The sequence below is a fragment of the Phlebotomus papatasi genome, chromosome 4 (genome assembly GCF_024763615.1).
Source record: "Phlebotomus papatasi isolate M1 chromosome 4, Ppap_2.1, whole genome shotgun sequence".
Lineage (NCBI taxonomy): Eukaryota > Metazoa > Arthropoda > Insecta > Diptera > Psychodidae > Phlebotomus > Phlebotomus papatasi.
The window spans coordinates 1,899,880-1,916,576 of record NC_077225.1 but is presented as its reverse complement, the minus strand read 5'-3'; the positions used below and the strand labels follow the sequence as shown (position 1 = coordinate 1,916,576).

At 36.8% G+C, this 16,697-nt stretch overlaps 1 protein-coding gene and 1 long non-coding RNA gene across 2 annotated transcripts; both read right to left on the bottom strand.

The window, feature by feature from the left end:
- Positions 1-4,471: 4,471 nt before the first annotated feature.
- Positions 4,472-13,047, bottom strand: LOC129808474 (protein FAM200C-like). The gene is made up of 2 exons (XM_055858254.1): positions 12,574-13,047; positions 4,472-5,134 (listed from the first exon to the last, which is right to left on the bottom strand). Exons 1-2 carry the CDS (start codon positions 13,045-13,047, stop codon positions 4,472-4,474), a joined length of 1,137 nt encoding a protein of 378 aa, XP_055714229.1.
- A 2,094-nt stretch (positions 13,048-15,141) lies between these two features.
- LOC129808629 (uncharacterized) lies at positions 15,142-16,166 on the bottom strand. The gene is made up of 2 exons (XR_008752432.1): positions 15,937-16,166; positions 15,142-15,856 (listed from the first exon to the last, which is right to left on the bottom strand). It is a non-coding gene; the product is annotated as an uncharacterized LOC129808629 (long non-coding RNA).
- Positions 16,167-16,697: the final 531 nt, after the last annotated feature.

The window sequence follows — 16,697 nt, the reverse complement described above, 5'->3', positions numbered from 1 at the left end:
GAACAATCCGAAAATAAATCTTCATCCGTTGGGCCCAGAAGTCCTTCTTTCACTTGGACAATAATAATATCACATAACTTGGGCTTTCTCCTAGAATAGAATTTCCAACAAATAGATTAAGAAATTTATAGAACAGAAGCAGATTTACTTACACTTAGAAATCAGCGATGCCAGTTCCAAATCAGTCTTAAAAAGAGTTCAAGCACCACAGATATGTTCGCATCGAACAATCTGAAAATAAATTATTCATCCGTTGAGCCCAGAAGTCCTTCTTTCATTAAATTAGCTTGAGGATCAGTAAATAACTTCAGTTAGATTTTTAGTGAGCGGCAGTGATTCTGCGACATGGATTAGGCATCAGGAGGCTTCAGTCTTTGTGTCAGATATGTTCGCATCGAACAATCCGAAAATAAATCTTCATCCGTTGAGCCCAGAAGTCCTTCTTTCATTAAATTAGCTTGAGGATCAGTAAATAACTTCAGTTAGATTTTTAGTGAGCGTCAGTGATTCTGCGACATGGATTAGGCATCAGGAGGCTTCAGTCTTTGTGTCAGATATGTTCGCATCGAACAATCCGAAAATAAATCTTCATCCGTTGAGCCCAGAAGTCCTTCTTTCATTAAATTAGCTTGAGGATCAGTAAATAACTTCAGTTAGATTTTTAGTGAGCGTCAGTGATTCTGCGACATGGATTAGGCATCAGGAGGCTTCAGTCTTTGTGTCAGATATGTTCGCATCGAACAATCCGAAAATAAATCTTCATCCGTTGAGCCCAGAAGTCCTTCTTTCATTAAATTAGCTTGAGGATCAGTAAATAACTTCAGTTAGATTTTTAGTGAGCGGCAGTGATTCTGCGACATGGATTAGGCATCAGGAGGCTTCAGTCTTTGTGTCAGATATGTTCGCATCGAACAATTTGAAAATAAATCTTCATCCGTTGGGCCCAGAAGTCCTTCTTTCACTTGGACAATAATAATATCACATAACTTGGGCTTTCTCCTAGTATAGAATTTCCAACAAATAGATTAAGAAATTTATAGAACAGAAGCAGATTTACTTACACTTAGAAATCAGCGATGCCAGTTCCAAATCAGTCTTAAAAAGAGTTCAAGCACCACAGATATGTTCGCATCGAACAATCTGAAAATAAATTATTCATCCGTTGAGCCCAGGAGTCCTTCTTTCATTAAATTAGCTTGAGGATCAGTAAATAACTTCAGTTAGATTTTTAGTGAGCGGCAGTGATTCTGCGACATGGATTAGGCATCAGGAGGCTTCAGTCTTTGTGTCAGATATGTTCGCATCGAACAATCCGAAAATAAATCTTCATCCGTTGAGCCCAGAAGTCCTTCTTTCATTAAATTAGCTTGAGGATCAGTAAATAACTTCTGTTAGATTTTTAGTGAGCGGCAGTGATTCTGCGACATGGATTAGGCATCAGGAGGCTTCAGTCTTTGTGTCAGATATGTTCGCATCGAACAATCCGAAAATAAATCTTCATCCGTTGAGCCCAGAAGTCCTTCTTTCATTAAATTAGCTTGAGGATCAGTAAATAACTTCAGTTAGATTTTTAGTGAGCGGCAGTGATTCTGCGACATGGATTAGGCATCAGGAGGCTTCAGTCTTTGTGTCAGATATGTTCGCATCGAACAATCCGAAAATAAATCTTCATCCGTTGAGCCCAGAAGTCCTTCTTTCATTAAATTAGCTTGAGGATCAGTAAATAACTTCAGTTAGATTTTTAGTGAGCGGCAGTGATTCTGCGACATGGATTAGGCATCAGGAGGCTTCAGTCTTTGTGTCAGATATGTTCGCATCGAACAATCCGAAAATAAATCTTCATCCGTTGGGCCCAGAAGTCCTTCTTTCACTTGGACAATAATAATATCACATAACTTGGGCTTTCTCCTAGAATAGAATTTCCAACAAATAGATTAAGAAATTTATAGAACAGAAGCAGATTTACTTACACTTAGAAATCAGCGATGCCAGTTCCAAATCAGTCTTAAAAAGAATTCAAGCACCACAGATATGTTCGCATCGAACAATCTGAAAATAAATTATTCATCCGTTGAGCCCAGAAGTCCTTCTTTCATTAAATTAGCTTGAGGATCAGTAAATAACTTCAGTTAGATTTTTAGTGAGCGGCAGTGATTCTGCGACATGGATTAGGCATCAGGAGGCTTCAGTCTTTGTGTCAGATATGTTCGCATCGAACAATCCGAAAATAAATCTTCATCCGTTGAGCCCAGAAGTCCTTCTTTCATTAAATTAGCTTGAGGATCAGTAAATAACTTCAGTTAGATTTTTAGTGAGCGTCAGTGATTCTGCGACATGGATTAGGCATCAGGAGGCTTCAGTCTTTGTGTCAGATATGTTCGCATCGAACAATCCGAAAATAAATCTTCATCCGTTGAGCCCAGAAGTCCTTCTTTCATTAAATTAGCTTGAGGATCAGTAAATAACTTCAGTTAGATTTTTAGTGAGCGGCAGTGATTCTGCGACATGGATTAGGCATCAGGAGGCTTCAGTCTTTGTGTCAGATATGTTCGCATCGAACAATCCGAAAATAAATCTTCATCCGTTGAGCCCAGAAGTCCTTCTTTCATTAAATTAGCTTGAGGATCAGTAAATAACTTCAGTTAGATTTTTAGTGAGCGGCAGTGATTCTGCGACATGGATTAGGCATCAGGAGGCTTCAGTCTTTGTGTCAGATATGTTCGCATCGAACAATTTGAAAATAAATCTTCATCCGTTGGGCCCAGAAGTCCTTCTTTCACTTGGACAATAATAATATCACATAACTTGGGCTTTCTCCTAGTATAGAATTTCCAACAAATAGATTAAGAAATTTATAGAACAGAAGCAGATTTACTTACACTTAGAAATCAGCGATGCCAGTTCCAAATCAGTCTTAAAAAGAGTTCAAGCACCACAGATATGTTCGCATCGAACAATCTGAAAATAAATTATTCATCCGTTGAGCCCAGGAGTCCTTCTTTCATTAAATTAGCTTGAGGATCAGTAAATAACTTCAGTTAGATTTTTAGTGAGCGGCAGTGATTCTGCGACATGGATTAGGCATCAGGAGGCTTCAGTCTTTGTGTCAGATATGTTCGCATCGAACAATCCGAAAATAAATCTTCATCCGTTGAGCCCAGAAGTCCTTCTTTCATTAAATTAGCTTGAGGATTAGTAAATAACTTCAGTTAGATTTTTAGTGAGCGGCAGTGATTCTGCGACATGGATTAGGCATCAGGAGGCTTCAGTCTTTGTGTCAGATATGTTCGCATCGAACAATCCGAAAATAAATCTTCATCCGTTGAGCCCAGAAGTCCTTCTTTCATTAAATTAGCTTGAGGATCAGTAAATAACTTCAGTTAGATTTTTAGTGAGCGGCAGTGATTCTGCGACATGGATTAGGCATCAGGAGGCTTTAGTCTTTGTGGGCAGGCTTTTTCATCCGGAAAATATGTCATATGGCTGCAGTCTTCAGGGATTTGTGATACAATTATCATCCTTCAATCAGTAATCATCGGGCTTCATGTTTGATTTTTTTGGAGCATGGTGAGGAGGAGGCTTCAGTCTTTGTGGGCAGGCTTTTTCATCCGGGAAATATTTCATATCGCTGCAGTCTTCGGGGATTTGTGATGCAAATGTCATCCCTCAATCAGTAATCATCGGGCTTCATGTTTTTTTTTTTTTTTTTGAGCATGGTCAGGAGGAGGCTTCAGTCTTTGTGGGCAGGCTTTTTCATCCGGGAAATATTTCATTTGGCTGCAGTCTTCGGGGATTTGTGACGCAAATGTCATCCCTCAATCAGTAATCATCGGGCTTCATGTTTGATTTTTTTGGAGCATGGTGAGGAGGAGGCTTCAGTCTTTGTGGGCAGGCTTTTTCATCCGGGAAATATTTCATATGGCTGCAGTCTTCGGGGATTTGTGACGCAAATGTCATCCCTCAATCAGTAATCATCGGGCTTCATGTTTGATTTTTTTGGAGCATGGTGAGGAGGAGGCTTCCGTCTCTGTGGGCAGGCTTTTTCATCCGGGAAATATTTCATATGGCTGCAGTCTTCGGGGATTTGTGACGCAAATGTCATCCCTCAATCAGTAATCATCGGGCTTCATGTTTTTTTTTTTTTTTTGTTTTTGGAGCATGGTCAGGAGGAGGCTTCAGTCTTTGTGGGCAGGCTTTTTCATCCGGGAAATATTTCATATGGCTGCAGTCTTCGGGGATTTGTGACGCAAATGTCATCCCTCAATCAGTAATCATCGGGCTTCATGTTTGATTTTTTTGGAGCATGGTGAGGAGGAGGCTTCAGTCTTTGTGGGCAGGCTTTTTCATCCGGGAAATATTTCAAATGGCTGCAGTCTTCAGGGATTTGTGATAAAATTTCATATTTCATTCAGGCATTTTCCAAAGTGTCCATCAGCTCCTGAATTTATAATTCTGGATCTAAATATTCAATCTATTCTTCTTGCATATGGAGATATTTTTTCGATTTTTTCTTGGGTGGTCTGCAATCTATCAAATTTGGAGGTTCTTCCTCCTGATAATCCATGAACGATTGTAGTTCAGGATCGAGCCATTCGACTTCCTCCTGGTCGTCTTCTTGATTGTGATGTTCGCCACTCAAGGATTCGGCGTGCTGTAATTCCTCCTCACTATGCTCACTGTTACCATTCGTTTTATACAGTCTTTCATCGGAAGGAGTTAGGGCTATTAGCAATTGGAATTTCAACCTGCGATGAGAGAGATTTCCGCGGTGTTTTGTTTTAATTTGCCCTAAAATGGAGAAGCCCTGCTCACATCTATATGTTGTGGGAAATGTGCAGAGATATCTCCTCAACATCTCAGAATCCTCACTGTTATCTTCCGGAACCAATTCGGGAAAATCAGGATATTTTGCTGCCACATTTCTAATCTCATCATATTTTTTAAACCTTGTTTGGAATTCTTCATGGAGATTCTGTATTTCTGAAGCAAAGCGTGTGAAATCACCAGAACTTAGTTCCTTGCAGCACGGGAATTGATGGATATTGTTGTTGAGGAGTTCTTGGCTCATACTTTGCAATTTTTCGGTAAACTGATCAAGTCTTTTAATATGATGGAACACATCGTGGTTGAAACCCTAAAAAAAAATGCATTTTTGCACTACACTCAAAATTAATAGAATAAAAAAGCTTTGAGTTCGTTGAACATTTAAATACATTTTTAACCTTTTAAGGACGAACGAGTTGTAGGTGATTCATAGACAGAATAATTTGTCCTGGCTATCTAATTTTTCTAATGTTTGTACAATTTGTACCTAATCGTAAAGTGGGAAAATGGTTCTGATATTTGTTATGTAATAATTTCAGTTTAAAAATTCCGAATTTTTTAAATACCGTATTTATGGATTTTTATTATTATTATTTTTATATTTCCACTTTTTTTTAAAGTAGAAGCATCTTGATATTAGAAGACATAAAATAGCAATACGTCTCTTTCAATTTTCAATAGAGTGACAATACTCATTCATTGCTATTGCCAGAATTTGTGCTGTTTTTGACTCTATCGTCCGCTAAGGTAAAAAATACAACAAATCAGACTTTGTAAAACTTTTCAAGGTTAGATGAAGGACGTTTCATTGATTTTGTTTATTTTTGATTTTCGGTCATTGAAAAACATCTAGTTTTTTTATATTTTAGCTGTTTTTTTTTAGAAAAGGACAGATAATCCTAACCGGCTTATGTAGGTGAGATTCTTAACATGAGCTAACTCGGAGTGCATGCAAATTCGATTTAGAGCTGAAGTTGGGAGACGCCATTCAGTTATCTTGAATCAAATTCGTGAAATTATTGTATTTAAACCAAAATATCAAGGATTTGGATGAACTGACAGAAAAGTGTTATATGGGTGAAATGTAGACCAGAATGTTCTCTATAATTTTGCCGTAGAACATGATCTCATCGATTACTCAGAAGCCAAGATAAGCGAGGTTTTTTGTTTCTTAACTCGTTTTTTCATCCAGAGTGCCCCAAGTAGTCATTTGTTGAACTTCAACTATATCAAAGAATTGTTGTATTTTGCGGGACTTTCCATTTAAACCCCTATTTTAAGTGTCTTTGTGGAGTAGAGGCAGTCAAATTGGCATCTGAGTAATTTCAAAGCGTTATTATGGGAAAAATCAATTTTTTCACACTTAAACGGCAAAATCGGAGTGATAGCGTAGTCTGAGTGGAAAATGATGTATGGACGAAATGTAGAGACAAATGTCCTCTACAATTATGTCGAAGTAATCATCAAAATCGGTTCAGCGACAGTCGAGATAATTGAGGTTATGTGATATTGAAATTGGTTTTTCGACTGTGTCGCCCCAGGTGTTGGCCCCACGAAGTTCAAATGTTCTAGAAAGTTGTAGCATTTTGTGAGATATTTCGTTTAAGCGCTCACTCATCAAAATCGGTCAAATAGAACGGGAGATATGATTTTTTGAATTTTGTGAACTTTCACCCCTTATATCTCCGTCTCCGATTCTATAGTAAACCACAGCGCACTCACGCCACTTTTTGGAAACGTCCTAGACTGGACTACAACACTCTAAAATTTGATTAACTTGTACATAGGAATTTTTGAGAAGAATGAATTTGAATTTTGATGAATTTTGGTGCTGTCACAGCGCCTCCTGTGGTGCCTTTTTGAACTTCTATCTGAAAGTGCTCATCGAGACGAAACCGAAAACCCAAAATTTAGGTCAAAATTAACATTAACATTAACATTTTAGGTCATAATTAACATTAGAACCGGAGATATATGCCGGTCAATTTTCGAACTTTGACCTTTTATAGCCCATCTCAGGGGTTATCGATCGACTTAAGTATTTTTTTGTTTGATAGGTTATAATCAACGGCTACAGCATACTAAAATTAGAGAATTATGCACAATGGAGTTTTTGAGTTATTTAAATTAGAAAATGTTCTTTTTTTCGTTTTTAATAATAGCACCCCTAGCGGTTGTTTTATGACTTTCCGAAGTTAGAAGAGGAAGTGACATTTCATGAGAGCTTTCCAAAATGGCCTTATTTTTTTAATTCTGACAATTAGAGCCGGTATTATAGCCAATTTAAGAAATTTTTGTTGACCTTTATAGTTTGGGCCAGGGAGGGTCAGGGGATCTTAAGTTTGATATTGCTCGAAAGCTATAACATACTAAAATATCAGCTTGATCGATGCCATAGGCGCGGAGCTATTGAGAAAACAAAAAATGGGGGTATTCAAAATTATGCTAGGAGGGGTGCGGGGGGTGGGGGGGGGGGGTAAATGCATTAATTTGCAATTTTACGAAAACCACAAGTCGATATCTTTTTTAGTTCTGAAACTACTGAGTTTCAAAGAGCGACCGGTCGGGAAAGCTTTTTTTCAACGACCATATATTCGTGATTGGAAAGTGCCCAAAGATATTTTGGCAAAGTTTGGGGCTGATCGGAGGATATGAGATTTTCTTAGAATTATAGTAGGTGAGATTGTTAGGAATCTCACCTAATAGGCCCCTTAGAGTGGTTAAACTTTTACTTTTGAATGACCACCTCCAAAACATACAAAAATAAAGGAAAAGTAGGAACCATTTTTGAAAAATGAAATATGGTTTTGGAGGGGATGGAGCGTGGTGAGGGAAAAAAGAAAAAACGTATGGAAATATTGTTTTTTGTTGGGGGTCACCGAAGACCGTAACTTGATACCTTTTACCATTCAAGCTCCAGAACGGTGAGAAGTTGAAAAAAATGCTTATATAACTGCTCTCTTTAAATTCGAGCAGTAAAAAAATTCGTGGTTTTGAGAAAAAATTGAATAATATTGATGAAAAACATATTATCTTAGTACAATAATATACCCTATAATTCTTAGAAAACCACACTATTATATTTAAAATTTCTGTGAATTTTACTCAGATTTTTCACAAATGTCAAACATTACATAGATTAATTCAAAAACATTTTGGCCGAAAGTCATCTAGTGAAAAATTTTCTAAATGGACCGCAAATAGCGGAAGTGCCATGTACTTCATTCGATTTTGAACTGAGGGTGGTTTTATTTATTTATGAATCATTTTAATCGGTTGTAAATGTATGAACCCAAAAAGTCTGCGAATAGATATTTTGCGGAGAGCTACATACATATATCTCGTTAATTAGAGCATTCCAAAGGCCCAGGACACTGCCAATATTTTCCGTTATTCCGTAATTAAATTTAAAAAAAAAACTATCAAAAGTATAATTTTTTTTACACACAGAAAAATGGAAAATTCTTAAACAGAAATACCCAGGAATTTAATTTCAAATCCCATTCAATGAATGCCAGTGCCCTAATTCTAAATCCTTGATCATTTAGTTTTAGTTGCAATTTGCAAATCTGTAGACATTTTTTATTTTCCAGATAATGCAGAACTTAAGTTCCCGATCTCTTAACTTGAAAGAGCTAGGGATTCTAGCCCATTTCTTTCGCAAGACGCAAAGTAGATTATATATTGCTATGTACCTGGAGCTGCAGGTTGAGTTGATTAATGTGATTAGTGATGTCACACAGAAATGCCACCTCCTCCCAGAATTTAGTGCCAACACATAAATCTTCTTTGACGTTTTGATCGTACTAGAAAAGAAAAACAGCTAATATCACTCATTTTCTTTTATGTTCATTGAGTTTTCATTGAGCCATTCCATGTTTATACGTGTTGCTTAATGAATCAGAAATAAGCTTAGAATTTTAAAACAAATCCAATTAAGATAAAATTTTTGCACAAGAAATAATAAACAGTTTGCCTGTAATCGTCTTACATGTTAATTGAATAAATTAGATCTGTATTTTTATGATTATTTTTTTTTAGTTGCCTAAAATTACCATATTACTGCTCATTATTTTTTTTTAATTTTGGATATGTAGTTTAAAGAAAAACATATTGAAACTAATGGTTTGCGCAGGTGTCATTTCAGCAGGGGTTTCCTCAAATGTTCTGACACTCGCACCGATTACACTATAAGATCTCTAATAGTTATTAAAATTAAACAATTTTTTCCCAAACATAAAGCTTTTTCGGTACGTGTCAAAAGGAATCCCAAAAACCATTCTCTACTAAATCCAGTATGTTTTCGTATGCAAATTAACCCTTTATTGCCTGTTGCATTATTACTTCTTCTGGGTAGGGTGCTTTGGTTACACCGTGTGAACCTTAAAGCCACTTTTTACTGCTCGAACTCAAAGAGAGAGCAGTTAATCGTCTTTTATTTCAACTTGTCACTGTTCTGGAGCTTAAACGGTAAGAGATATCGACTTCCAGTCTTCGATGACCCCCAATAAAAGACAATATCTCTCGACGTTTTTCAAATACGCCCCCCCCTATCCTCGCCAAAACCATGTTTTTTTTTTCTTATTTTTCTCAAAATTGGCCCAAGCTTTTTCAATTGTTTTCGGATATGTTTTAGAGCTAGTCTAGGCGAACATTTCGCCCAAACGTACCTATGACCCATTTTGAATCATTGAAGGTCAAAGGTCAACCACTTTGAAAGGCTCATTTTTCATCCGATTTGGTTAAATTTGGACTTTTTGGAAAGGTATTGAAATTTATAATCCGGCTGTATCAGTCTTCATCGGTAATGAATCGGTTAAGTACCGATTTTTTGATTTTCAAATGCTTTTGTGATTTATGAATTAATTTGATCTCTAGTAGATTAGTAATATCAAAAGATCATGCAAAAAAAACTAATTAACGGTGAGCTCTATCTCGTGAGTTCGAGCATTCCGCAAAGCTGGGACACTTTGCCATCTCTTAAAATGATTCCTTCACTTAAAATGTAAACGTTCGTTGAGAGTGCTTAAGAATATATTTCACTGTTGATTTACATGTTGGGACGACAAGTCAAGATCACCTTTTATAATTTCTACCAATAGATTAAATAATTTTCAACGTTGTGATCATTATTTTGGAGGCTTCGCTCTTATCGTATTATTTCTTCCTGGTTCCTAAATTCTAAAACAAGTTCTTTTCAACTTTCTCTATGTAGGGGAGACCGGGGTACTTTTAGCCAGCAAATGAGGCTTTTTTTCGCGCACGATTTGTGAAAAAAATGATAAGGTTTGTTTAATATTTTTATGTTTCATAAGTAGCATTAGGATATTGGCTGTATAAAACAGTGTAGGTCAAAGCTCTAAAATCCTTGACTTTTCCTAGAGAGGATAATGAAAAAAGTATGACACATTGGCTACACGTGCCCCGGCCTGGGTAGATATAGCCACTTTTGGGGTACTAATTTCCACCAGTTTTCCAGACGAAATTTTAAACTGGAGATATCAAATATTATTTCACTTGATACACTGAAGCCCAGTGATGCTAAATATGTCACTTAAACCTAAAGAAAAAGGCTTTAGCCTACTTTTTTATGACTTTTTTGTAATTGTGGCGAAATTGATCCAAACATCCTGAAAAAATCTATTTCACAAATTGCTCATCCGAATTGCAATATTACTTGGAATATTAATAGTACTTTTTCATTTAACAATTATCCATGTCTTAAGTGAAAAATCATCAATACTTTTATCCCGCCGCGGAAGAGTGTCTACATTTGCCCCGAGGGCTGTTTCAGTGTTTATCATCTTATATAAAAAAGGAGATAATTATTATCCAAGTGAAAAATATCTCTTAATTAACTTTATTAAACCAGAAACAAAGTAAAACTACACAGTAAAAAATTTTTGGCTCCTTTACCATGATTTTCATTGTAAATTTTACATTAAACGTGTCATTCTGTGTACTGGTTCACATTCATGTAATTTCTACACATTTTGTCTGAAAACTGTGTAATGTTACATGAAATCTGTAAAAAAAAATGTACACAGCTGTGTAATTATTCGCTTATTTTGGCCGTACGAAGAAAAAAAGACGTAATGTGAAAAAAGAAAGTGAAATTTGACACCGTGAGGTGTTAAAAATCCACTTCCGTTACAGTATTCTCTATACTTTTGCATTAGCAATAGAACATTACTTAAAAAGTACAATATGTCATCATTTAATTGATTACAAAGTTTACGATTACATGAAATTTAAATTACACATTTTCAGATTACTCGTTGTGTTCAAATACATAATTTGAGTAACTTTACAAGAATAATCGTGGTAAAAAAGCAAACCAACTATTATCATTTTAAATTTTTTTTACTGTGTATGAGATTTTGACTAACAACTTAGAAAACCAAATACTGAGCCACAAACTGTAACATCAAAACTACAATTTTATACCCATTTTGTAAAAATGCTTCTAAATTGTAGGATAACAGAATCAGACATATAAATATTTCTGGGAATATGGGGATGTGTTCCTGCTTTCATTAAAAAATACTTTGCTCAATGTACATTTTAAGGGAAACGAGAAAAATCCACTGTCTACTTCTACCCCTGGCTATAGGTACCCCGGTCTCCCCTACAGACTCCACATAATGTAATTTGGCTTAATTAAATTGAATTATTTTTCAACTCATATTTCTAGAAAAATATACCTGATTAATAAACCTTATCCTTGAAAGTAAATCCAGGAAATTTGGATAATAATAATTAAAAGAAAAGCTTTAAAATAAAATTCAATCCTAAAATATAGGTAAGAATGTTCTTGAAAACTCCTTATTTATATTTTAACTGCTCGAACTCCAAGAGAGAGCTGTTTTCACAATCCATATTTTTTCAAATTCTCACCATCCTGTCCTGGTTGCTAAACGGTAAGACATATTGATTTCCGGTCTTCGGTGACCCCCCCCCACAAGTCAGCATTCTCCTAGCATTCTAACCCCTCCAAAAATATGTTATTTTGACATTGCAAAAAAATTGTCCTAGCGATTTCAATGATTTTCGGATATGTTTTTTATTTAGTCGTTCTTAGACACCTTTCACCGGAAAAATCGCCATCTTAAATTATTTAAGGTCATAGGCCTAATTTTCACCCGATTTGTTCAATTAATTAATTAAAAAGTTAATCATTTTTTGAAACCCTCTTCTTGAACAATTTTCAACTTCAAGATGGTTTGTGGTGATTTATAGACTAATTAAATTCGACAATAATTTAATATGCACCAGAAAAATTTGCCAAAAGGAATATAAGGCAAAGCTCTTTCTCGGGAATTCGAGCAGCTGGCAAAGCCTCGGACGCTTTGCCACCCCTTTTTTTTATTGATCAACTGCATAATCTGTGTGTTTTTTACTGCACTCTTTTTGTTAAAGGAGTTGCTTTATACAACGCACTTCTCCGTGAGGCTCGTGACTCTCGCTTGGGAATTCAAAGGCATTTCCAGACTGGGTTTCTCTAATATTTTTGCTTTCTTCATCATCTCTTCCTCAAATTTAGTATTGACACATTTTTTCCTCACATTCTTTTTTTTTCTTTTTTTTTCTTTTGTTTTTCTCTGCCACGCAATTGTAAGAGGATTGTAGCCTATATTTCGTGTTTTTTCAATAAACTTAATAAACTTCAATTTAATAATGAATGATAACATTGAAATGGCTCAATTTTCGATGAATAATAAAATAAAAGAAATTAATGTAATGACTTACCGGAATTCGTTCCATAAAGAGGGGCACCTCCCGACGCAACTTGAAGAAGCGGTAAAGTGCCTGCCCCTTAGACAGCCACCGGACTTCCGTAAACATCTTCAAGTCCGGGAATTGTGCTCCGACGTCCTTCAGGAATTCCCGTAATTGCCGATGTGTTTGGGCATATTTGCCACTTCTTAGCCTGTTTATTATTTTAACAACCTTATTAACGGTGTCATGGAGGGAGAGGGCCGCCTTCACGCAAAGAACCTGCTCATGTATAATGCAGTGGTAAAACTTTACGTGAGGCATATTGTTTGCCATGCGGCCCCAGAAGCCCTTGATGGAGCCTGTCATGGCGGGTGCTCCATCCGTTGTTATAGCAGCCAATTTTTGCTCCAGCACCCCCTCACCTCCGACAGTGGTCAATGCCTCCTGAATGGCTGTTAAAATATCCCTCCCAGTGGTCGTGATGAGCTGTTTTAAGTCAAACATTTGCTCAAACACGGACCAATCTGGGAGGACCCCCCTGACAAACATCAGTAGGTGGCTGGCGTCAGTCCGGTCAGTGCTTTCGTCGATACACAAGGAGATATGGGTGGACTCACTGATTTTTTTAATTAAATCTCCTTCTATGTGCTGCCCAGCCTCCTCAACTTTTCGAGCCACCGTGTATCGCGAAACCGGTAATGCTTTCATCCATGAAGCCATTTTATGCTCCCCCATAGCCTCCATCAATGCAGCAAATATCCCAATCCATGCTCCAACGTGAGAAAACGACATTTTTGCTGCCGCACAAAGGTAGGTCAGTAACGCCACTGGATCAACCTCCTTCCTTTTTGTGCCACTGGAAGTTCCCGACGATGCTCCCTCATTGGCTGTCGCTTCGTGGCATTCCCTCCAGTCCCTCTTCAGCCTGTGGCGGTCCTGATCTGAATACACACAACATAGTGATAATAATAATTTAAATAATTTAAGTATAAATAGTTATTTGAATTTTATCATTCGTTTTGTTAAAGTTCAAAGTTATAGGTCTGATGACCTGAAATAGCTGATCCAGGAATAGCAGCAGGAAGAGTGCAAGAAAAACTACCAGGACAAGGATTCCTACACCGTTTAAATGGGAATTTCAGACTGACCATCAGAGGGAACTTCCTGCGGAGACTGAGAGAAAGAAGTAGTGGGAGGAAAAAAGAGCCTAATGATGGAGAATATCAGATTTTGATAAAATTCCCGCCAAGACAAAAATATCCTGCAAGAGATTTTTATCAAGTACGACGAGGAGATCCAGGAATAGCAGCAGGAAGAGTGCAAGAAAAACTACCAGGACAAGGATTCCTACACCGTTTAAATGGGAATTTCAGACTGACCATCAGAGGGAACTTCCTGCGGAGACTGAGAGAAAGAAGTAGTGGGAGGAAAAAAGAGCCTAATGATGGAGAATATCAGATTTTGATAAAATTCACGCCAAGGCAAAGATATCCTGCAAGAGATTTTTATCAAGTACGACGAGGAGATCCAGGAATAGCAGCAGGAAGAGTGCAAGAAAAACTACCAGGACAAGGATTCCTACACCGTTTAAATGGGAATTTCAGACTGACCATCAGAGGGAACTTCCTGCGGAGACTGAGAGAAAGAAGTAGTGGGAGGAAAAAAGAGCCTAATGATGGAGAATATCAGATTTTGATAAAATTCCCGCCAAGACAAAGATATCCTGCAAGAGATTTTTATCAAGTACGACGAGGAGATCCAGGAATAGCAGCAGGAAGAGTGCAAGAAAAACTACCAGGACAAGGATTCCTACACCGTTTAAATGGGAATTTCAGACTGACCATCAGAGGAAACTTGCTGCGGAGACTGAGAGAAAGAAGTAGTGGGAGGAAAAAAGAGCCTAATGATGGATAATATCAGATTTTGATAAAATTCCCGCCAAGACAAAGATATCCTGCAAGAGATTTTTATCAAGTACGACGAGGAGATCCAGGAATAGCAGCAGGAAGAGTGCAAGAAAAACTACCAGGACAAGGATTCCTACACCGTTTAAATGGGAATTTCAGACTGACCATCAAAGGGAACTTCCTGCGGAGACTGAGAGAAAGAAGTAGTGTGAGGAAAAAAGAGCCTAATGATGGAGAATATCAGATTTTGATAAAATTCCCGCCAAGACAAAGATATCCTGCAAGAGATTTTTATCAAGTACGACGAGGAGATCCAGGAATAGCAGCAGGAAGAGTGCAATAAAAACTACCAGGACAAGGATTCCTACACCGCGTCGATGAGACATTCAGATTGACCATGACGAGAAGCTTTTGCTCTTTTTCTTTCAAGAGCTTTTTTGTCTCTTTTATAATAAATAGATATACTTACCTCTAATTTTTATTTTGTGGTCACAGGGTTTGCACTCCCACACCCCCCCATTTTTCTTGAAATAGTACGTTTCTTGAAAAAATTCGGATAAATCCATACTCGGAAAATTTTCCAACAAGGTCGAACAAATGCACAAGAGAAAAGAAAAAACAAAATGCTCAATTTTAGCAAATTGATAAGCATGATAAGTAGTCCATGAAAATTAAAATTTTCTTGTGGTAAAATTTGCATGGGAGTTAATGCTATTTATTTTTATCATATTTTTGCTGATTTATATCAAATATGCCACACTAAATTGATCTCACAAAGATGTTCTTTCAGAATTCCCAAAAAAAAAAAATTAATTCATACCTGGATCCTCCCACAACTCTTAACACTTTCCGGACTGATACATCCACCGAGTTAATTTTACATTTTTATCAAAAATATCTTAGCTTACGAATTGAAAAGGGCTGTTGCATAATTATTCATAAAAATCTGATTTTCTTCGATCCTAAAGAGTCCAAAAATTGTTTTTCCAGTCTGGAAAGTTGGCCATCAATTCGATCTCTTCGTCAAGATTCTTCCATAGTTGCTAACTCATGATCACGTTCTGTCCGGAAGACTAGAAGGATTACATTTTGCGCTGAATGTATCTTAATCTCCTCTCCCACAACCTTATTACAATTCAGGTCGTTCTTGAACCAGATGTAGCTATAGCCCATTTTCACGGAAAGATCTCCATTTTTTGTTGCCAGGAATTTGCAGAAAAATGCACACCATATCTTTATGTAATCTCCACCTTTTCTTTTGATTTCCAGTCCAACGAAGTCTCATGGCAATTCAAGCACAACCAACTCATCAATAATATTATTTCTTTTCGTCTATTAAAATTTTCAGACACAGTCAAATATATTCCGGCAGATATGCATGACATCATTGATGATTTCCATGGGACCTTGCAAATAAAAACAAATTTTTCAGTTTAAATATAACTTCTTGGGATATATCTGCATACAGAAAAGAGCTTATAATTACCTGACAATGCTTATTAGCTAGAAAGTTGTGTATCCAAAACTTCTAGTCCTCCGGAAATACAGAATATGATGCAGGAAATAATTTTCGGGACCGGCGGAGTCACCACAAGCCAAACTTTCACACAATACAAATGTAACTGGTATTATAGAAGTTTTGGACAATATTCTTTTTAAATATTTCACGCAACAAACATTAAAAAATCACATTATTGCAGCAAAATAATATATTTGACCATGGGCGGCAAAATATAAACAATGGCACATAACCTCACAATCCAATGTCTTCCGATAAAATATGAAAAAATTATTATTTTCTACATTCTCACTATTTCTCTCGCTACTTGTACGTTTTTTAATCAAATCACTTAAAACTAAGTACAAATAAGTAAATTTCATCAGAAATTTACTCATTTTTCAGCATATTTGGCTGTCACTTTGTCCCGAAAAATTAACAGTGTAAAAACAGTACATTCAAATTAATGACTTGATGTAGTGTCCTCATTCACCGCATGAAAACAGCGCCATTTCAAAAAAAGACCGTTGCCTGACCCTGTTTGATCTAGACCAACGATACACACCAAATATCAGCAAGCAGCATTATCAGCATCACGGTACACCATAGACACAATCACCTAGATATCTACACTTATGCAGCCACCAGAATCTCGACTACCCGCACCAGAACATAACAACATGGCAACAACACCTCTGATCCCGTTCCAGAATATTTATGAAATCTTACCGAAGTGTACAGGTGAGCCC